The sequence below is a fragment of the Cyprinus carpio genome, chromosome B15 (assembly GCF_018340385.1).
Source record: "Cyprinus carpio isolate SPL01 chromosome B15, ASM1834038v1, whole genome shotgun sequence".
Taxonomy (NCBI): Eukaryota; Metazoa; Chordata; class Actinopteri; order Cypriniformes; family Cyprinidae; genus Cyprinus; species Cyprinus carpio.
In genome coordinates this window covers 28,526,103-28,550,102 of record NC_056611.1, presented here as the reverse complement: position 1 = coordinate 28,550,102, position 24,000 = coordinate 28,526,103, and the positions used below count along the sequence as shown (strand labels likewise).

General features: G+C 35.2%; 1 protein-coding gene across 6 annotated transcripts in view; it reads left to right on the top strand.

Annotated features, from left to right (window-relative positions):
• Positions 1 to 24,000, top strand: part of LOC109103656 (protocadherin Fat 3-like) — a 298,734-nt gene that overhangs the window by 228,782 nt on the left and 45,952 nt on the right. For 4 of the 6 annotated variants that reach the window (XM_042740152.1, XM_042740153.1, XM_042740151.1 and 1 more), the window contains 5 exons: positions 10,705 to 10,766; positions 12,016 to 12,333; positions 13,577 to 13,790; positions 14,802 to 14,870; positions 20,889 to 21,028. In XM_042740152.1, coding sequence (XP_042596086.1) covers positions 10,705 to 10,766; positions 12,016 to 12,333; positions 13,577 to 13,790; positions 14,802 to 14,870; positions 20,889 to 21,028 — 803 coding nt within the window. The remainder of the gene's footprint in view (positions 1 to 10,704; positions 10,767 to 12,015; positions 12,334 to 13,576; positions 13,791 to 14,801; positions 14,871 to 20,888; positions 21,029 to 24,000) is intronic. The other 2 variants (XM_042740154.1, XM_042740156.1) reach the window with 1 other exon arrangement.

Below are 24,000 nucleotides of genomic sequence, written 5' to 3'. Positions count from 1 at the left end.
TAGTCTTTGGTGTAGATAAAGCTAATTATTCCTTCCTGTGCATTAATTAATTCTGCTCATTTAGTATTTAAATTCACTAATTTAAATATCAGCATCTGGGTGTGTGAGTTCTTGAGGTCTGTCGCTGTTCTCCGCATTATGACATCATCCTTTGAGCCTACTGTAAATCCTGGCTGCTGATTGGCTGATGTTATGGATTTGCCTTTGATTGACAGATTCATTTCATAGCCACAGGCCCTTCCCTTCAGCCACACGCCCCATAGTGCATGTCAGCAGGAAGCGCCGATCCTAATTAAAAACTTTGTAAAGGTTACAAAAGGTCAAGCTGTCAGAAAGACAGAAGGCAACAGCAAACAGGAAGCAGCCAGAGAGAAAGATCAGAAAGTGTTGTGTGGTTTGATGCAATAAGTTTGTTTTCATAAAAGGTATTTCCTGACAAACTCAACACATCAATTGTCTGCAGACTTTTGTCTCTGTGTGTGTGTGTGTGTGTGTGTGTGTGTGTGTGTGTGTGTGTGTGTGTGTGTGTGTGTGTGTAGCAGAAGTTCGATCTTGTTACAGATCAATATGAAACCACTGGTCACCATCTATGGATCCTTCTGGAAAAAAGAGTTCAGTTAAATGTTACTCTATCTATCTATCTATCTATCTATCTATCTATCTATCTATCTATCTATCTATCTATCTATCTATCTATCTATCTATCTATCTATCTATCGTTCTATCGTTCTATCGTTCTACCGTTCTATCGTTCTGTCATTCTCTCTCTCTTTTGCAGAGGTGTGAACTGTTTGATTTCAGTCTTATATTTGTTTGTTCTAGTGAAAGCTGTCTAAATGTTAATCAAACAGTTGCAGGCCTGGCCTCTGCTCTCACCTGTCAGCATCATGAGAAAGGCCTTTCAGCCTCATCATGTTTAAATGTATGTGTGTAACAGAGGCGATTAAACATCCCCATCTAGCTGGCACACACACCCCAGCTCTGTTTGTTGGGCTTTTATTGGGAAACTTGTTTGTCTGTTTATGTATATAGATTACATGAATTATTGATGCCAAGTCAAATATACCCAGCGGACAGAGAGAGATGAAATTACCGCTCTCAGGAAACTTCATTCAATTCCAGGTTTAAATAAAGTGCACGTGAGGAGGGAACTTCTGGAGAATTATTGAGCAATACAGTTAAGATGACTTTAGAGGTCATTTTATTATTCTCCTATAAAGCAGAGTTGAAATTGATGTTTCTGAGATAGCCAGAGTTGATTTGTATAATGTTTTCTTTCAAGCGGAGAACATGATGCACAGCTTTGAAAATTCAGACCTTGTTATATATATATGTACGTGTGTGTGTTTAATGAATGACATCTTTGAGTCACTGGAGTTTGTGCATGCCACAAGGAAATGTTTATTTATTGACACATTTCTGAGAAAACAGAGCCAGGGTGTGTGTTTATTGAAAGTGTGTGTAGTAGGCATGGTTGGCGGCAGATGTTATGAGGATATTTTGATGATGCACTGCAGCATTTTGTGACATCTTTAGTTCTTTCACAAGACTGGAGTTTGCACACGCTCCCTAGATACGTCTGCGCTTCTTGTTTGTGTGCTCCCTCGACAGTCTAACACATCTGCTGGGACAGTTTAAGTTATATTGTAGTTTACACACATTGCCTGGACTGATCCCTGCGCTGAGGAATGTGTGGTCTCTTATGATAGTTTACACATGCTTCTGAAAGATTTATTTACTGTCATAGGGGACGTTGCTTGTATGCTTTATTGCATTTGCAGATGTGTTTGTAACTGAGGAGTTTATACACAAACCCTAAACAACTGGTTGATCGATACCAGAAAGCAAGCCTCTAGTATCAATACTGAATGGAGGCAACAAATAAAAGGCCAGAAGAGGAAAAGAATAAAAATCTTAGCTCAGTCCAAAATAATTAAATTCAGTGCATCTTTTCAAAAGTATAACAAAGAAACCGCAACACAGGGCCAACCAACCCAAAAAAAAAAAAAAAAAAAAAGATAAATGAAATAAATAAAATGTATTATTAATATAAAAATACTATGTAATAATATAATGATTATGGTGATGTTTATTATTGTTATTAATGTTATTATTATTATTATTATTATTATTATTATTATTATTACTAATATTGTTATCACCACATAATAATCATATAATTATATAGTGATGTTACTTATAATTTTATTTTGCTGTTATGTTTACTAATAACATATAATAATCATACCTTTTATTAGCAGTCATTTAATATCTTATTTAAAAAAAAAAACACCACCAACAGCAACATAACAAAATAAACATTAGTAGTAGTAGTATTTTGCTTTTCTGTTAATAGTAATAAATATAATAATAATAATAATAATAATAATAATAATAATAATATTGGTGGTGGTTTATTTTTATTATTATATTATTTGAATGCAAATAAAAAGTATTATTTTAATAATTTGCAGATTCCATAAAAGTTTTAGTAGAGCAGTTTTGAACTCATTTTAGTAAATATTACAGTTAAAGAAAAGAAAGTAATGGCTAAAATGGTCTTAATACATATAATTATGAATGATAAACTGAAGCAAGATCATGTACTGTACTATTAATCAAAGCCTTACTTTTGCTGACCCACAACACAGGTCCTCTATGGATTCAGTGTATTCTGTTGCTTATGTACAGTGATAAATTCATTTAGACCGTCTGGGTTGTAAAAACCTGATTCCAAAAAAGTTGGGAAACTGTACAAATTGTGAATAAAAACATAATGCAATGATGTGGAAGTTTCAAATTTCAATATTCTATTCAGAATACAACATAGATGACATATCAAATGTTTAAACTGAGAAAATGTATCATTTTAAGGGAAAAATATTTTAAATTTCATGGCATCAACACATCTCAAAAAAGTTGGGACAAGGCCATGTGCGGCATCCCCTCTTCTTTTTATAACAGTCTGCAAACGTCTGGGGAACTGAGGAGACAAGTTGCTCAAGTTTAGGAATAGGAATGTTGTCCCATTCTTGTCTAAAACAGGCTTCTAGTTGCTCAACTGTCTTATGTCTTCTTTGTCGGATCTTCCTCTTTATGATGCGCAAAATGTTTTCTATGGGTGAAAGATCTGGACTGCAGGCTGGCCATTTCAGTCCCCGGATCCTTCTTCTACGCAGCCGTGATGTTGTAATTGATGCAGTCTGGCATTGTCATGTTGGAAAATGCAAGGTCTTCCCTGAAAGAGACGACATCTGGATGGGAGCATATGTTGTTCTAGAACTTGGATATACCTTTCAGCATTGATGGTGCCTTTCCAGATGTGTAAGCTGCCCATGCCACACGCACTCATGCAAACCCCATACCATCAGAGATGCAGGCTTCTGAACTGAGTGCTGATAACAACTTGGGTTATCCTTGTCCTCTTTAGTCCGGATGACATGGCGTCCCAGTTTTCCAAAAAGAACTTAAAATTTTGATTCGTCTGAACACAGAACAGTTTTCCACTTTCCCACAGTCCATTTTAAATGAGCCTTGGCCCAGAGAAAACTCCTGTGCTTCTGGATCATGTTTAGATATGGCTTCTTTTTTGACCTATAGAGTTTTACCCGGCAACAGCGAATGACACGGTGGATTATGTTCACCGACAATGTTTTCTGGAAGTATTCCTGAGCCCATGTTGTGATTTCCATTACAGTAGCATTCCTGTATGTGATGCAGTGCCGTTTAAGGGCCTGAAGATCACGGGCATCCAGTATGGTTTTCCGGCCTTGACCCTTACGCACAGAGATTGTTCCAGATTCTCTGAAACTTTGGATGATATTATGCACTGTAGATGATGATAACTTCAAACTCTTTTCTCTGAGAAAACCATTTTTCATCACACCACACTATTTTTCGCCGCTGCATTGGGGGAATTGGTGATCCTCTGCCCATCTTGACTTCTGAGAGACACTGCCACTCTGAGAGGCTCTTTTTATACCCAATCATGTTGCCAGCTGGCCTAATAAGTTGCAAATTGGTCCTCCAGGTGTTCCTTATATGAACATTTAACTTTTACGGCCTCTTATTGCTACCTGTCCCAACTTTTTTGGAATGTGTAGCTCTCATGAAATCCAAAATGAGCCAATATTTGGCATGACATTTCAAAATGTCTTACTTTCAACATTTGATATGTTATCTACAGTATATTCTGTTGTGAATAAAATATAACTTTATGAGATTTGTAAATTATGCCATTCCTTTTTTACTCACAATTTGTACAGTGTCCCAACTTTTTTGGAATCGGGTTTGTACACAGCAGTGAGAAATTGCACCATTTGGAAGGGCATTTAAGTTTAAGTTCAGAGTCTGTTCTCCCTAGTGCATCTACAAACAAAAGCAGAACTGAGCGTTTTACACACACTCCCTGTACAACATGAGCAAAACTCTAGTATTATAGTTCATTCACCTCAGTTTACTGACACACTCCTCCATTCTCCCTAAACATTACAGCCTTCTGAACACACTTCCTAAACTCCAAAAAAGCGTTTCGGCACACTCCCTAAGCATCATTTTGCTCTGATTTATTTGCTCTCATTGTGCTTCTGAACATCCCACCAGACGTTACACATGCTGTCTTGAACATGGGGATGGATGGATAGATGATGGAATAGGTATATATATATATATATATATATATATATATATGGATAGAATGGTTGAGGAATGGTTGTGTGCCAAAATGATGTTTTTATCACATCTGAATTGAGAGAATTTGATGACCATAAATATTTGTGACTGCTCATGAAATGTCTTTTACATCATTTTTCATTTTAAATTTTTTTATTCGTTTATTTAATGTGTGTGTGTGTGTGTGTGTGCGCGCGCATGCTTTTTAATGTAGCAATTCACACAGAATAATATGGTGATATTAAGTATTAAGATGAAATTCTCCAATGAAAAGCTGCTAAATAATTTATATGAATGTATAAATATTAATATTTGTGATATATATATGAATATTATGTTATTCATTTATGTAAATTATGTTAATTTAGATAAAAAAATACAAAAAGCATAATTAAAATTCTACATATATAATGTGTGTAATAAAAAATATTTAATATATATAATAATACATAACTAATATGTAATGTAATATCTAAAAATACATAATACATGTGTGCATTTATTATTTATATAAAAAAGTATATTTATATAAAAGGTCTATTTTAATTTTTCACATTTCATATTTTCGTTAAACCATTTAAACCATTTAAAATATTTTGTTTTTTTTTTTGTAAATATACATATTTTTATTGATACAATATTTGTTATTCATTTATAATGCAAACTACAGTATGTATATAGTTAATGTAAAACCAAACAAATTACAGAAACTATTATTAAAAATCCTAAACAAATTCATATATTTAATTCTGTATTATTTATAAAAAATAAACACACACACACACACACACACACACAAAATACATAACTAATACGTAATGTGTTATAATGCATTATACATGTGTGCATACGTATTTATATAAAAGTTTTTTTTTCCTTGCATGTTTTCCTATATAATCATCATATCATATCTAAGCCAGCATCTATGTGAAATGTTAGCTCTCATAACAACATCAAAACTCTCATTTTTTTGTGGTTTTCTCTAATGCATGGAGCAGATCACACAAGTGTCCCGTGTGGGATTCCATAGGGGGGAAAACATCTTTTAAAATGATTTTCCACTGAGTTAAAGTTGAAAGCTGCTCTGCAGTCAGTAAACAGAGTCTCCTGCAGACGAGGCGACAGCATGTAAGATCACAGGAGGAGAGCTAAACACAAACATTTCCATCATTATTAGACAGTCGCTTCAGTCGAGCGCATGAATGTCTTTCATTTCATTCACTTACGTCAGGTAAAACAGCCAAGGCCAGACTGTCATTCTAGCAACGTCCTGACTTGATTTTATTCACTCGTCAGTCACAGTCTATTTGGACGGATGAATGGTCAACAGTCTTCAAACTTTGACAACGGTGCTTGTTTTCAGCTTTAAACTCTTCAAAAGGCTTGTGAAATCTCGCTCTTTCTCTCTTCTGCTTGTCTCAGCAGTAATTTGTGTCTCTGTGAATCTCGTCTGCGGGTTTCGTCTCCTCCAACCCTGAGATCTCCTCCTCGTCTTTCCTCCCCCTCCGACTCATCCTCTCTCATCTCTCTCTTATCCTCTCCTAACACCTTCCTCTCCTCCCTCTCTCGCTGTATCACCCTCCCATTCTCTCGTTCACAAGGCCTTACGTGTCTTTTTCTCTCTTGCTCTGTTTCTTACTCTTCCATTCCGTCCCCCTGCGACTCTTTAACATCCTTCCATCTTTCTCTCGCTCTGTTCTGTCTTCCTCCTCATGATAAAAGACTCTAAGAATAGTGCGCTCTCTTTCTCTGTCTGCTGCGGCTCCGATAATCACTGCATCTTCTACAGCATGTAAACACCCTGTTTTCTACGGCGCGGAGATCCGCATTCGTTCTGCTCACTGTGATTGCGATCATTCTGATTATCCTCCATAATGGATCATTTGGAATAATAGACGACTCCCAGAGTTTTATCAAAAGCATCGTTCGTCAGTTCTGCGATAGCATGGCCTGAGGAGCAGTAATAAGCCATATCTTTAAAGTACTTCTCTAGTGCTGTTTCTTTATAAAGCCTTACGTTTTATCTGTAATGTACTGACAGAATTAGGCCAGAAATACCCAAGAAACGTATGAACCCACGCACGACCAGTGATAGTAATAAGAAATGTCTCTTGAGCAGCATGTGATCTGAAAACTGGAGTAATAATGTGGAAAATTCAGCTTTGATCACAGGTATAAATTACATTTTAAAATATATCAAAATTAAAAACTTTAATCTAAAATTAAAAAAATAATAAAAAAAACATCACTATTAATAAAAAAATTTTAATCAAATAAATGCAGACTTGGCAAGCAAAAGAGACTTGCGCAAAAAAATAAAACTTTTCATTGGTAGTCTACATTTGATTAGTTACCTAGAAATAATGCATAATTGTAAATAGTCCTTCCTATGATAACTTTTATTTTAATGGTTCAAATTCCTAAAAAGACATTCTGAAAGCTTTTGTAGTTTGCATTCAAGTGCTTGCATAAAATGTTTTGTGCTGTACTCTTTGCATTATTTCTTTGTCAAGAAAACATTGTTTGCATGAGATTTAAAATTATTTTTATATTTATATATTTATGTAAATATTATTTTTATATTTTATATATATATATATATATATATATATATAATATATATATATATATATATATATATATATAATATATTATATATATTATATATATATAATTTTTTATACTTTTATATTTTTTGATGAAGACACATTGAATAACTGACAGAGGGTGCTTACTTAAGATTACTCTTTGTATTAAGATTAGAATTTTGTTTAAAAAGTGATTACATTATTAAATTATTAATATTACAATAACCTCTTAATATATTTTTATATATTATATATTAATTATTAATATATTTAATAAATATTTAAAAAATCATATTTAAAAATCATATTTAAAATTAATTATGCATTACTAATATATTAAAATCAAGATGTAATCTGATATTGTTGTTTTTATCAAAGGACATACACATGAATTTCCTGGAATTATAAAATGACTCATGGTTAATTACTTTAATATATCAGTAATCGCATTTTCTCTTTATAAAATAGTTATAATTAAAGCAGAAATACTGAAAATAGCTGTTCAAGTTCAAAAGGGGGATAAAAAGGGACTCAAACCATTATGACATTTACTTGATAAAAGTATGCATTTAAATAAACTTGTTTAATCATGTCGTTTTTTAAAAAAAATAATCTGTGAGACTTTTTTCAATCAGTGCAAACGACAATGCAAAGGCTCACTATAAATTATGGATGCCGTTTTGACATTTAGAAAAAGCGTGCAATTTAAAAACCAGCATGAATCGCCTCTTTGCTGAAACTGAAATCTGCCACTCTCTTGTTTCTTTGTCTTTTTCAGATGGCTGTTGATTTATAGATGCAGTGTGATCTCAGCATGCATGTGTGTGTGTGTGTGTGTGTGTGTGGCCGGTTTATGTTCCTTTGGTGCACGTTTCGAATTTATGACGCCGACCCTGCCAATGAATCACAGACACACTCATATGGGCCAATTCCCACCTGCAGCCATTCGACGCACAAAACACATGCAACGCCGGCAGTTTCCAAAGGTTTTGACGTTATTTTTATCCACAATGAGTTTCTTGGGAAATCAATGCCTCTCGAATGAACCTTTAACGACTGTGGAGGAACAAAAGACAAATGCACTGTGAAATAAATGCATGTGGCGATTATAAAATAACTCAAAAGCTAAAAAGATAAAAAGGAAGCTACAACTCATGCATATTCTAAAGGCAACAGATAACTGGCCTGTATAGGTATGCTGTTGTATACTATTGCTGTTTTAGTTAATTGCTTGTAATCATTCGTCTCTCTAATTAATATGCTAATTCCAGTGAATGCAGCTGTTCTTAAGCTAAGCGCACACTCATTCTCACTGATTGGATCCTTACACAAAGACACCCTCATTAGCAAATCCATTGCTGTTAGTTAAAAGTAGGTTAAAGGGATAGATCGCCCAAAATGAAAATTCTGTCATTTTCTCACCCTCATGTCAATGTGTGAGTTTTTCTTCTCTTGAACACAAAATAAAATATTTTGGAGAATGTTGGTAACCAAACAGTTGACGGTAGCCATTGACTTCCATTGTATTTTTTTTCTCCATACTATGAAAGTCAGTGGGTACCATCAACTGTTTGGTTGCCGACATTCTTTAAAATATATTCTATGGTACTAAACAGAAGAAAAAAACTCAGGTTTGAAATGACATGAGGGTGAGTAAATGATAACAGACTTTTCATTTTTGGGTGATCTGTCCCTTTAAGAGAAACTTTCGACTATAAAAGTGTGCGTCTGGGGATTTTTTTTTTTTTTTTTGAGTACCCTATATTATGGACGTCGCATAAAAAGCCTGCGTGGGTGTTCGGTGTCCAACGTTAGAGCTCTAATCCATCCATTTTCCCCCCATATGTGGACTTACTTTCCCACACATGCCGGTCCAGAGCGGTAGCTGTGTAACGAGCCTCTGGTTGCCATGACGATGAGATCAGAAGTCTGTAGACGTTAAGACCCCACATGCCCACTTTGACCAGTAAACCCCATTCAGGTAGCAGCAATTATCCAGTGGGGCCTCAAACGGACTGTGTGTGTGTTACAGGCATGATGTCATCAGCAAACTTTTGTCTCTGGTCTTTTTGTTTGCCCCCTCGTTCCCCTCCTCTCCTGTCCTCCTCTTTTTGTTTCCTCCTTCCTTATTTTCTCTCTCTCAGTACGAGTGCCCTGTGCCACTGTGCCTTGCTTCAACACAGCCGCCCCCTCTCTTTCTCTTCCTCCTTGTGTCTCTCTTCATCTCTGATATGGGTCAGTGATGGGGTGCCCTGGGATGCGCCTGATCAGAAAGCATACTTAAGGACCTGCAGGCACTTTGACGAGCCACGGAGCACGTTACTGTAGGACTACAACAGCAGGGCTGCAAAAGTAAAAATTTAAAAATCAACGTAGCAAAAATTGGTTTTCGTAGTGATAAAGTAATCATTTCAATTGTAATTTTAACATTATTAAAAACTTGTTTTTTTAAATAAATTGCACTACCCACATTCCTTATAGTTAATATATTATTACCTTTAAAATTGGGTTCCATGAGATTTTTAAATGTTTTCATAAAAAGTCTCTTTTTCTCACCAAGGCTGCACTTACTTGATAAAAATACAGTAAAATCTGTAATATTGTGAAATATTATTACTATTTAAAATAACTGTTTTCTATGTGAATATACTTTAAAATATAATTTATTCCTGTGATGCAAAGCAGAATTTTCAGCATTATTCCTCCACTCTTCAGTGTCACATGATCTTCAGAAATCATTCTAATATGCTGATTTGCTGCTCAAAAACATTTCTGATTATTATCAATGTTAAAAAGACTTGAGATGCTTAATATTTTGTGGAAGCATTGCTACATTTTTCAGGATTCTTTAGTGAATAAAACGTTCAAAAGAACAGCATTTATTTGAAACCAGAATTTTGTAATTTTATAAATGTTATTACTGTCACTTTTGTTAAATTAAATGCATCCTTGCTGAATAATGAATCCTTTCTGACACCAAAATTTGTAAATTATTTATTACTATTAATATTATATTATTTATTGCGTACTTTGTTTTGTTTATATTATTTATTTGCTTACTTGCTTATCTTTCAGTATTTTTTCTCACTACTATATATCATGTATAATGTATATCTTTATTTTTTAGTGTTCCCTTCAGTGCTTTTCAACAGTTGTGTCTATTGCTCAATCTATAGCACCATGCCAAAGAAATGGCTTGTAGTCTGAACTGAACATGAGGAGGAAAAACTGTGCATCACAAAACCATGGGAAGGAAACTGTTGAGTTGCTGCATGTAGCGAGACCAGTGCAGTCCGATTCACAAACAAATGACTCTTATGATATCATTATTTTAAATGAATAATTCAAAAGCTCTGTCATTACTTGTAGTTAGAGACTGCAGAAGTGGTTGGATCAAAGAATATTTATAAAGAGCCTGCTAAAACGAGTGATTTGTGTGTTGCAGGTCTGATTACCACAACCTCTCGGAAACTGGATCGTGAACAACAGGCTGAGCACGTACTGGAGGTGAGACACACTTATGCGAACCCGCATTGACACATATAGCTGCGTTCACACAAACACACCTCAGGTGTGAGAGCTGCGAGCCATGCTAATTTGCACTGCCTTCAAATTGCAGATGAATTTTGTGAGGTATGGGAGAATTATGACAATTTTCACTTCATATGAACGCAAGATTATCGTCCTATAGACGCCTGATTGAAATTCAAAATGCTTGCTCTGCTAGTCTGTTTGCATACAGTATGTTTAAGTGCGACAGTCAGTGTTTTCAATTGGGTGTTTTGTGTTTGTAATAAAAGCGATTTGTCGTGTTGATCTTTTGAGAACGAACTTGTCACTCATGTTATGTTACCCGTTCACCGTGTGATCCCTTGACACCCAAACATTACACAGACCAAACGCCCCTTTAATTTATTACAACCCCCCTCTTTTTTCTCATTTATGGCTCCCTCTTTCTTTCTCTCAGACAGACAGATTGAATTTGTACAGGCGTGGCACGGCGGTCGGTGAAAGGAAATGAATAAAGTGAATTGAATTAATCGTTCTGTTGTTGTTGCCGAGATGGATGGCACACACAATGTCTTTTGTTTTTAATGATATCATTTAAACGTTCCACTGCACTCTTCTGATTGGCCGGCGGCCACGTGCCGCCATGCTGATTGGTGGATGAGCAATGAGCATGTTTGCTAATGAAAAAGAAAAATGGATCGAATATCAGAAACCGGAAATGAGAAAAAAGTGGAACATGACTCATCATCACTTCATTCTACAGAGAGAAAAAATATGTAGAAGATCAGATGCATAGAGAATCTTATTTCTCCTTTCCTGTCCATCTATAATGGGTTTTTACCATGAATAGTAGTGTTTACTAAGGCAAGCATCTCTTGTGCTGTGACTGTTTGATTTGAACAAATCTGTAACTCGGCCCACAATTAAATGAAATCAAATTAAAATATTTCTTGAGCTGCAAATCAGCATATTAGAATGATTTCTGAAGATTCATGTGGCACTGAAGACTGGCACTGAAAAATCAACTTTGTTTATTAAAAAAACACTCCATTACTTTATATATTACTGTAAGTATGACCATGAAATGTTTACATAAGGGGATGCCAAAATATTCACTTTCAGTCTCCACTTTTCAGGATCAAATAAATTCAACCTTGGTGAGCAGAAAAGACTTCTTTTAAAACTATTAGTGTTTTGAATGCAAATGTGAGTTTATCCTCATGCTCATCACTGTTTTTGTGTTCAGGTGACTGTATCAGATGGCGGTCCTTCTCCCAGACACACCACAGTATGGGTGGTGATCCAGGTGTTGGATGTTAACGATAACAAACCAACATTTCCAGAGAAGGTGTACCAGGTCCGTTTACCCGAGCGCACCCGTAAACAGCGAGGCGCTCCTATATATCGGGTGTTTGCCTATGACCAAGACCAGGGCGCCAACGCTGAACTCTCCTACAGCATCATCGATGGCAACGAGGATGGGAAGTTCGTAATCGATGCCAAAACCGGTGTGGTTTCATCACCTAAGAAACAGTTCACAGCTGGAACCTATGATATTCTTACCGTGAGTCAGCTTTGGGTCTTAAGCTTCTAAAATAAGTTCTGTCATGACAACTCTTGGAGGGATTGGCATGTTTATGTATTTGGTTTTGGCGGAATAGATCTGCTATGCTGCTGTGACTTTCTACTGCCAATACATCCAAAACATGCTGCTGTGAGCATGTAAGAAATATTGCTGCTGTAAATATAACATACATGAAATAACGCCCATATATAGCATACATGAATCACCTCGTAGCAGATCTATACAGGTGGAGCTGGGGAAGGTGGAGGGTTTCTTAGCAAGCTGCGACTGCTACAGCATGCACTAGTCATATATTTAAATGTTGAGCAGCGAGCTCATTGGCTACTGCTACAGGAGAGAACCAATCAGCTGTGCCATGTGATAATGTCATTAGATCAGATTAAGTTAGACCTATCGGACTGCACCATCTAGTTTCATGCCAGAACTCTGCATTTAATCTCACATGTGTATGTGATTATAAAATGAAATACAGTGTTTTATATTATGTGACTAAAATAAAATAAAATAAAAAAGAATAATAAAACAAAACAAAACAAAAAAATAAAAAAAAACAAAAAAAAATAAAAAATAAAAACAAAAATAAAAATAATAAAAAAAATACAATTATAAATAATAGAATAAAATAAAAAAAATAATAAAACAAAATAAAGTAAAAAAGAATAAAACAGACAAAATAAAATATGAAATATAATAATAAAATAAAGAATAATAAAATGGAATACAGTAAAATTAAGTAGAAAATAAAATAAAATAAAACAGAAAATAAAATAAAATAAAAATATAAATAAATAAACAAACAAACAAGGAAGCATGCTTGGTAGACCATCTTGGCCATGTTTAAAGCAGTTTAGACCACTATGTTCATGCGCCAAATACGTGACATGTTCCACAAACATGCCAAAGTTTCCCCCCACCTATTTGGAATTATATAAATTATCCATATGTGATATTAGGACAAGAAATAGTCTCACCAGGTGTCACCTTTGTAAACTCAAAGATAATAATTTCCAGGTCTTGAAAAACTCCCTTGACATATATAGCAGTTCAATTCTCTTAATGAGGGAGTTGACATTTTAAAAAAAAGATTTTCTTGTAAAAGGTTCGTTCTTTTGTTTGCATTCAATGCAAAGGTCAACACTGGATGCATTCTTCCATTTCAGTTCAGTCCTTTTAATGCCTGGTGTGCTTGTCTTCCTGATGTGCATTTAACCTCTGACCGCAGGTGAAGGCAGTGGATAATGGACGTCCTCAGCGCTGGGTGACGGCTCGTTTGCACATCGAGTGGATCCGCCGTCCTCCGGCCAGCCCCGTTCCTCTCGCCTTCGACGAGCAGCTTTACAATTTCACCGTCATGGAAACTGATAAAGTGGCGGACATCGTAGGTGTGGTGTCCGCCCAACAGCAAGGCTCCGCCTCCTTGTGGTTTGACATCACAGGTGAGAGCTTGGATGCTTTATGTTAATGTGATGATCTACGCAATTTAAAGACGACTTTAGCCGCAGGATAGAGATGCAAGTGGATTTTTAGCGTTTAGTGAAGGATTGAAAATAAATGCCAAGGGTTGGGATTTATTGTAACAATGTTTGAAATTTTTAATCTTTTTTACATTTCAAAATTTGAAATGGTGTGTTTTTAGAAATAATTGTAACTTTATTTTTAATAAAATCTTGAAATATATATATATAATTGGATTTTATAATGATAGGTTTGGCTTACAGTTAGATGAAATTCATTTAAAGATTAATTAGGCCAAATATTTGCATATTATGGTTTAGAGTTGGTGGGAATGTTTGTGGTTCACTGCATGATTTGTGGCGTTGTATTGCTATCTTTTGCCATTCCACGGTCACCATGGCAATTGCTTGCGGCTGTCTGTATCTATGGTGATGTAAGGTTTGTATGCACACAAACAAATGACTAATACATTTTAAATAATTGGCCATAAAACGAACCTAAATTAATTATTATATTATATTATATTATATTATATTATATTATATTATATTATATTATATTATATTTATATTATATATTATATTATATTATATTATATTATATTATATTATATTATATTATATTATATTATATTAGAAAGTGTGTTAATTTTAATAATGCTCTGCAGTAATATTAATAAAGCTGAGTGATTACACAGTGATGTTGATGTTCTGGACACTGAGGTCCTGTATCTGTTGATATGGGAGGCATTGGGAGAGTCAGATTTGCAGCATGCATGCCGTTTGGTGTTCAGATACCTTCTGTTTGCTTCAGCAGCACCTGCTCTGCACTCCTTCGCTGCTCTGCCTCTCTTTTTCTGAGTCACAGGCCTCTTTATTTCTTTTATCCTTCGACTCTTCATTCTTTACTTCTGTTGTTCTACTGTATCTCTCTTCCATCCTCTCTTCCTCTCTCTCACTCTCTCTCTCTTTCTAAATGCTTCATATGGGAAGGTCCACGCTCTTTCCGTGAGATGTTCTATATACTCCAGACCGCTTGCGGCAGGAACTGTTCTACAGAAGGTATCTTTATCAGTTCAGCCGAACTCTTTTCCTCTTTTTTTTCTTAACTCTTCTCTCTGTCAGTTTTTCTTTCTGTGGTTTCTCTCTTTCTGTCTTTTGATTCTGTATTGTGATCTCTTCTTCTGTCTTCAACTCCGTCTGTCTGTCTTTCTCTCTCTGCATGTCCAGGGCTCAACGCAATGATTATTTATTTATTTATTTATTTACAGATTTTTACGTTGCCTGGTGAAATTTTCAGTTTTTCATTGTTTTTGAGCCCATGTTTCTAATAAATAAAGTTGTTACAACACCAACATTTTAGATTTGATTAACAAATCTTTCAGTTCCTATTTGATAGCACATCAAAAACTAATACAAAGTTCAAACATTACAACAAACAAACAGTCAATAATGAACAAATTACAGGCAATAGCACAGATTAAAAACAATAGAAAAGTGATACAAATGAAATACAGTGCTTTTCAGGTAGTATTCAGATAAGAAATAGATAAGAATGATCAAATGTAAAATAGCAATCCATAGTCTTCACTGTATAAATTAAATGTAGATTACAAGCACAAAAGTTATTCAGTCAAAAGCAGTTAATGATTTCCTCTTTTTTTTTATTAACTTTCAAGAGATAGTTCACCCAAAATGAAAATGTTGTCATCATTTACTCACCCTCCACTTTAGTTGTTTGTTTCTTCTGTTGAACACAGAACAAGTTATTTTAAATAATATTGTTACCAAGCAGTTGACGGTAGCCATTGACTTCCATAGTATTTTTTTTTCTTTCCTGTAATATGGAAGTCAGTGGCTACCATCAACTGTTTGGTTACCAATTTTCAAGTTTTTTTGAATTTGTGTTCAACAGAAGAAAGAAGTTCATACAGCTTTGGAGCAACTTGAGAGTGAGTAAATGTGTACTATATTAGTTTTGGAGTGAACTGTCCCTTAAAGAACACAAACCGCAGCAGGTTTATTACAACCCCAATTCCAGAACAGTTGTGACATTTTGTAAAATGCAATAAAATCAAGAATCTCTGATTTGTTCATTCTCTTTAACTTTTATTTAATTGACAAAAGTACAAAGAAAAGATTTCCAAAGTTTTCCTGACCAATGTAAATGTATTTTTTAAAAATGAACAAATTTTGTTTTTAATGTCCCAACTTTTATGCCACTGTCACTTTAAGACCGAATGCACGGATCCACTATACTGATACACATGGATTTTTTTTTTCAGGATGTTAATGTTCACTTAACTTAATATTCTCCAAAACGGTGATTTTAACATAAACCGTTTTCTTTCACATCTAATAATGCAGAAAACAGAAACAGACCCAAATATGTCCAAATGCCCATCTTGGAAAAATTCTCTTTTTGCGTCTCAAATGGTTTTTAAATTGCTTGAATGTTACATTGACATCTTCTAAACACCTGCAAATGATAAACTTACATAATGACGCAGTGACAATTTCATCAGATCAGATCAGTCCTTACTGTCTAGCCCTGATGCCTCTCTCCCTGTCTGTCTGTCTTTTTTTCTCTCTCTGCATGTTTATCTCTCTCTTTCAGTAATTCTATTTGTCTCTTTCTTCTCCAGTCTTTCTCTCTTTCTCCCTCTCTATATTTATATAAGTTCAGCAGAACTGCTCTTGCTCTGTTACCATCAGCTAGCTCTGCTTTCCCATCATCCCTTGGTGTTGTGCTGTGTTGCTTAAATGTGATTGGTTGGGATGTGAATTTGAGGGTGTGTTTCTTGATATAAATGTGATTTAAATGTGCATTTGATATATTGCTGTATGCATGTGTGTGTGCGCCTCGCATTTACTATGCAGTGGTGATAATGGTTTAATTCCTGATTCCATTCGTGTGTGTGTGTGTGTGTGTGTGTTTTGTTTATGAGCTACCTAAAATCAGCTACCTGCGGCCTGATTAAATGCGTCATTAAACAGCCAATCGAGTGTCCATAAAGGTCAGGGGTCAGCCCAGGGTTAGCTTGCCAGACGAGAGAGAGTGTGTGAGGACAGCGAGGGTGGATGGTGAGGAATGAAAGTGTGTGTATGTAAGTGTATCTCTCCACCAGGTGTTACAGCAACAGGCGGCATGAGATGATTAATGCACCCTGTGTAGAACGAGTGTGAAGAGGGAGCATAGCGCCCTGCCAAAACACACTTCACCTCTGTTCACACGCATAGGGGTTCAAACACACTCATGCAACTAGGAGGTCTACGCCTTTAAGGGATAGTTCACCTGTAAATAACAGTTCTGACACCATTTGCTCACTCTCATGTTGTTCCAAAATAACATGAATTGTGTTCTGTTATAGACATAAGTCAGAATGGTGATGCTGCTTTTTTTTCCATACAATGACAGCAAATAGATTTAAGGGGCTAAAAAAAAAAAAAAAAAAAACTTTTGAAGTTTTGTGTGAATGAATGAAAACAGACTGAAATTTAAGTCTTGTTTGTATTGGTAAAATTTAAATATGTGACCCTGGACCACAAAACCAGTCTTAAGTCGCTGGGGTATATTTGTAGCAATAGCCAAAAATACATTGTATGGGTCAAAATTATAGATTTTTCTTTTATGCCAAAAATCATTAGGATATTAAAACCCTCTGGAGTCGATTAACGCGTATACGCGTTTTGGGGTATTTTCTCCTGATAACCCCGAAAAGAACTTAAATTACACTTTCAGTTTTGATCGTACAGATAAGTGCAATACATCAATCGAATCTGTAAAGGGTCTACTTTTTTTTGTATACAGACATAATAACAACAAAACTTTGTGCACTTATAAAATAAAGATAACAAACAAGGAGTGCTGTCTGCAGCCTTTGTCTGCCCTGATCTTCAGTTACAAATGCGTCATTAAAATGAAACTGTAACTCAGTGAATACTCAACGAAGAGACATGAGAGAGATATCTATAGAAAGCCTGACATGTCTACTTTTAAACTAAACAAGTGCTGCTGAAAACAAATATTCTGTGATAAAGTAATACATATAAAAACAACGCGATGTCCGTTTTTCACGTCTCCCTTCATTATCTTCTAATGCGACCACGCCCCCGCGCCGAGCGCGCTTTTGAGATTCAAATGTTTCACTGAAGCGCGCGGCTTTTGAATACGCCCACACAACAGAAGACAACGCAGCGAGACTGTTCTTCAAGTTTTTATTATTTTACTGTTTGCTTCGCGATGAGAGGAATAAGACATAATTCACCCCAAAAAGATGTGATGTGGTTGAGGATTTGAGATTTGGATTTCCTCAGAAAAAAGAATGAAGCACTTTATTCAGCAGAGATCATAAACATGAGTAAGTCTCTTTTTATTGATTTATATACTTGTACTAGTTTTCACATAACGTGTAAACATTTTACTAGTTAGACTTTTTCCAAAGACTTTTTCCAAACTATAATTCCTGACTAAATGTATAATCAAGTGAAATATGATGAAGTTTCAATAACAATATACACTACTATACCATTCAAAAGCTTGATGTAAATAATATAAATGTACCAATAAATGTAACTGTAACAAATGTAACAATCATTGCTGTTCTTTCAATTTATCCCCCCTAAAAAAACCTAAAAAAAATATTATCAGCTCTTTTCAACATTAATAATAATAATAATAATAATAATAATAATAATAATAATAACAATAATAATAATAATAATGATGATGACAATAATAACAATAAATGTTTTTGTAGTAGAAAATAAGATTGTTAAAAGGATTTCTGAAGGATTGTGTGACTGGAGTAATGATGCAAAAAATTCAGTTTGAAAGTCAGCTTTGATTTTTCCTAATAAACTGTTTAACTGCACTCACAAGTGAATATTAAATTATGTTGTGGGATAATTAAATATATTCTAAATAAACTACAAACATAAAATTATATAGATTTATTTTGTCCTCACATTCTTTCTTGTAACTCATCCCTCTCAGTGACACAGGTGACTGAATGGCTCATTATGCAGCTCATTATGCAGGCCTTTGTCTTCTCAGGTGTGAATTCATGATAGTTGACGCCTACTCGCATATTACTTATACCAACAAAAAGTGTCTTAGAAAATTTAAATCAATATATTGTTTTCTGTAAGTGAGTAAACAAGATGATTTTCACATCATTTAGAAAAAAAAAATTCTAGGCTACAAGCTCCAGTTCTCAAAATTCCTGGGAACCAATTTTCTGTATGTGTTTTATTGCCTTATTCAAGTGATTTAACATTTTTAGTTTTTCACTAACCACGCATAACATTTTTTTTTCTCAAAAACACAATCATGTACATACATGCTGCTCACATATTATTATAGCCTAGTTTGTGCTGATTACAGTGAGATTAGACTTTAGCCATTTAGATATTTATAAGAAACTGAAAAAAGCACAAATGTCAGGGCATGACAAAACTTCTCCAGGCCCCAAAAATACCCTTAGACTCCAGAGGGTTAAGTAAATATCATGTTCCATGAATATATTCTGTAAATTTCCTACTGTAAATGTATTAAAACTTAATGTTTTATTAGTAATATGCATTGCTAAGGACTTCATTTGGACAACTTTAAAGGCGATTTTCTCAGTATTTAGGTTTTTTTTTGCACCCCCAGATTCCAGATTTTCAAATAGTTGTATCTCGGCCAAATATTGTCATATCCTAACAATCCATCCATACATCAATGGAAAGCTTATTTATTCAGCTTTCAGATTATTCGTAAATCTCAATTTAAAAAAATTGACCCTTATGACTAGTTTTGTGGTCCAGGATCTCATATGAAAAAATGAGTGATACCAAAATTTGTTATTCATTGTCTTGTGACTATTCAAAATGTAGCAAAACTAGTCTAGAGTGAAGTTTGAGGCCTGTGGTGGAGGGCGAGATTTACACTAAATGATAACTGAAATTTCAATTTGTTTCTCACACAGTTATCATATAATTCAACTGTTTTTATGGTGCATTTTGGAGCTTGACAGCTTCTGGTCTGCTTTTGCTGTGTGGAAAAGTGCAATGTGAACGTTCTGTGAACTAACATCTCATGCGTTGCATGGAAGAAAGGTTTGGATTAACGTGAGGGTGAGTAAATAATCACAGATATTTCATTTTTGAATGAACTAAGCCTTTTAGTCTAACAGCTGACTTTCACTGAGCGATATAACAGTTGTTTCTTCGATCCATATTTCTGGGTTGCCTTTCTTTTGTTGGTGTTAACAGTCTATGAGGCATTCTTTCCTCTTTGAGCCGAGTCTAGAGAGTGCTGTGTGTTTGTGGGCAGCATGTGTTTGTTGCACTATGTTTGTGTAGGATGTGTAGAAAAATATAGACTTAGAAAATGGAGGAATCTTTTTATATCACTTCAGAGTAGCACACACACATGCATACATATGAGAGTGTACATGTCTGCATATATTGTGTTAGTGTTTTGTATAGGTAGGATGTCTGTATATGTGTGTTTATATAAGGATATATTGCATATGTGGTGTTGTGTGTGTGTGTGTGTGTGTGTGTGTGTGTGTGTGTGTGTGTGTGTGTGTGTTTGCATTGCATATGTGGGTTGTGTATTTGTTGTGTGTATGTCTGTGGGTATAATGAGGAAATCCCATCCTACTTGTGTTTAGCACTTCCAATCCCTGTATCGCCCCCATCTGGTTGACCTGAGTACTACAGTGGTGTGAGTTTGAATCTGTGTGCATTATCTGTATGAGTGTGTGTGTGTGTGTGTGTGTGTGTGTGTGTGTGTGTGTGTGTGTGTGTGTGTGTGTGTGTGTGTGTGTGTGTGTGTGTGTGTGTGAGTGAGTGGTGTGTCTGTATATGAGTGTGTGTTGTGTGTGTAGAGAGATGTGTGTGTGTGTGTGTGTGTGTGTGTGTGAGTGTGTGCAATATCTGTATATGAGTGTGTGTGTGTGCGTGAGAGAGAGAGAGAGAGAGAGAGAGAGAGAGAGAGAGAGAGAGAGAGAGAGAGAGAGAGAGAGAGAGAGAGAGAGATGTAACGTATAGAGTTAGTGTGTTTAATCATGTTTTCTGTATTCATGTAAGGCGGTGATGTGGACAGTACGTTTGACGTTGAGAAAGGTGTCGGCACTATCGTCATCGCTAAACCTCTGGACGCAGAGCAGCGATCGTTTTACAACCTCACTGTGGAGGTTACAGATGGGACTAATATAGCATACACTCAGGTAAACACACACACACACACACACACACACACACACACACACACACACACACACACACACACACACACTCTTTAAATAAAAATAAATAAACATTCACAGACACTTGATACATGATACTAATACAATGATGTATAATTATTTATTATTTTATATTAATGTAAATATATAAAAATTGATTATAATTTCTCTTTCAATATTATTATTCTATAATATTATTCAAATGAATATTATTTATATATATATATAAAATACATATATATTTTATATATATATATAAAATACAGAAATTAATATGTATATATATATATATATATATAATATTTCATATTTATAATAATTCATAGATATAATTTCTCTCCACTTGTACCTTTATTTTTATTGATATTATATATTAGTCAAATTAATATTATCTATATGTAAAATTAATATTAATATCTTATATTAAATATTTAATATTAAATATAATTAATATAATTAATATTTTAGTTGCTTTAATATTTATAAAACTGTAATAATTAATGTGTATAATCCGCATTTCTCTTCACTTAAAGAGATACTTCACCCCAAAATGAAAATTTTGTCATTAATCACTTCCCACCATGTCGTTCCAAACCCGTAAAAGCTTTGTTCGTCTTCGGAACACAATTTAAGATATTTTTTTGATGAAAACCGGGAGGCTTGTGACTGTCCCATAGACTGCCAAATAAATAACAGTGTCAAGGTCCAGGAAAGTATGAAAAGCATCGTCAGAATACTCCATCTGCCATCAGTGATTCAACCTTAACGTTATGAAGCGACAAGAATACTTTTTGTACATGAAGAAAACAATAATAATGACTTTATTCAGCAATTCCTCTCCTCTGTGTCTCTCCAAATCAGCGTAGCCCCATTTTGACAAATCTGAGCAGTACGCAGGCGGCTTACGCTCTTCTGTGCCAGCCGCACCACAAGGATACGTTTTTTACATGTATTTACACTTTGGTTTGAAAGAAAACAGTGCAACAGTGCAGCGCGGCTGGCACAGAAGAGCGTAAGCCGCCTGCGTACTGCTCAGATTCGCCAAAATGGAGCTACGCTGATTTGGAGAGACACAGAGGAGAGGAATTGTTGAATAAAGTCGTTATTTTTGTTTTCTTCGTGTACAAAAAGTATTCTCTTCACTTCATAACATTACGGTTGAATCACTGATGGCAGATGGACTATTCTGACGATGTCTTTCATACTTTCCTGGACCTTGACACTGTTATTTATTTGGCAGTGTATAGGACAGTCTCAAGCCTCCTGGTTTTCATCCAAAATATCTTAAATTGTCTTCCAAAGACGAACGGAGCTTTTAAGGGTTTGGGACGACATGGAGGTAAGTGATTAATGACCAAATTGTCATCTTGCGGTGGAGTAACCCTTTAATTTTTAGATATCGTATGGCATTTATTTCACTTACAGTACTTTTCTGCATTGCTTTTCTTTCTTAGAATATGGCCAGACATGATGTTAAAAGGAAGCATAATGTTTCTACTTAACTTTTGGAGCTTTTTTGTATTCTACACGCTTTGAAAGCATCTAGGGAGGAAGCTTACTAGGTTTTGGAGCAGAGTTCGTGTTTGTCCGCTTGACAGCAGCTGTTTAGTCGATGATTGATGCTGATGTCTGATGGTGAGGGTTTGATTGATCACGTCTGTCATCGTTCAGATTGCCTATCCCTGATGTCAAGGTCCCATCGGATTGATAGCTCCGTTGCCATGGATACGAGCCTTTTTCAGTGTAATATGTCCGTGAAGGTCAGGGTTTAAAGGACACAATCCATCCTAAAAGGAAAAATGTGGGAGAGTGAGGAAAAATTAATGATCGATCTGTTTATCTTTCAGAATAGAAGCTGCTGCAGTGCTTTGGGAGGAGGATGACAGGAAGAGCTCTCACATTTATTCAGTTTATTCACTCACTAGAAAGTAAATTAACATATACACGCGCATACATAAGAACATAAACACAAAAGATAACTAATTCAGATTCAGTCAGTTGCATATGTTGGATGTTAAATGCGCTCCTTTAAAAATACAAAGTAAAAACACACATGTGAGCAGAGAGTGCTGGAGGGAGGGTCAGAGAAGGGACGAATGGGGAAAACAAATGATGAAAGCGATTGTATTCTTCTCCAAGACTAGTTCTCTGTCTAGAAAGCACCATCTTTCACACACTTTCATACTCAAATATACATTCATTCACTGTCTGCGATATACACAAACACACACACACAGATGGAGCTCAGCGTGTCTCTGCAAGGCCGAGTGTGAGACGGAAGTGCACGTCTGTTATTACTTTATAATTAGATCAGCTAACGTATTGGATCTCACACGCTCGCAGACACTCACAGTTGTGTGCTCTCACGCTGCCTGCGTGCTCCTCTGAGCGGTGGGGCTATTAATACAAGCTACCGACAACTGAGTATTTGCCTCAGCCGATTTGTTTGCGTTTCAGTGTTCAGTCAGCTTCAATTTGATCGTACACTCATGGTGCGTGCAAGTCATGTGATTTTCATTAAGTTCAATCAAGTTTTATCAGTATTGATCAGTGAACTTCACTTAGACTCGTAGTAAATAAAACTCCTGAAATGTAGAAAATTCGCAAACACATCAGTCAATACAAGGCTGCTTTATTTAGATGTGATCAAAGTTACTAATATAATACGCCATGCTTAAATTTCATGAGCTTTCTTATTGAGTACAGATGAGAAAAAACATTTCCAGATTGCATTTTCCACTTCAACCCAAAGAACTTGCACAATGTGGCATTCTCAAATGAAAGATTATTTTATTTTGTTTTGTTTTGTTTTGATTGTTTTGATTGTTTTGTTTGTTTTGTTTTGTTTTGTTTTGTTTTGCTTTGCTTTGCTTTGTTTTGTTTTGTTTTGTTTTTTGTTTTGTTTTGTTTTGTTTTGCTTTGTTTCGTTTTGTTTTGATTGTTTTGATTGTTTT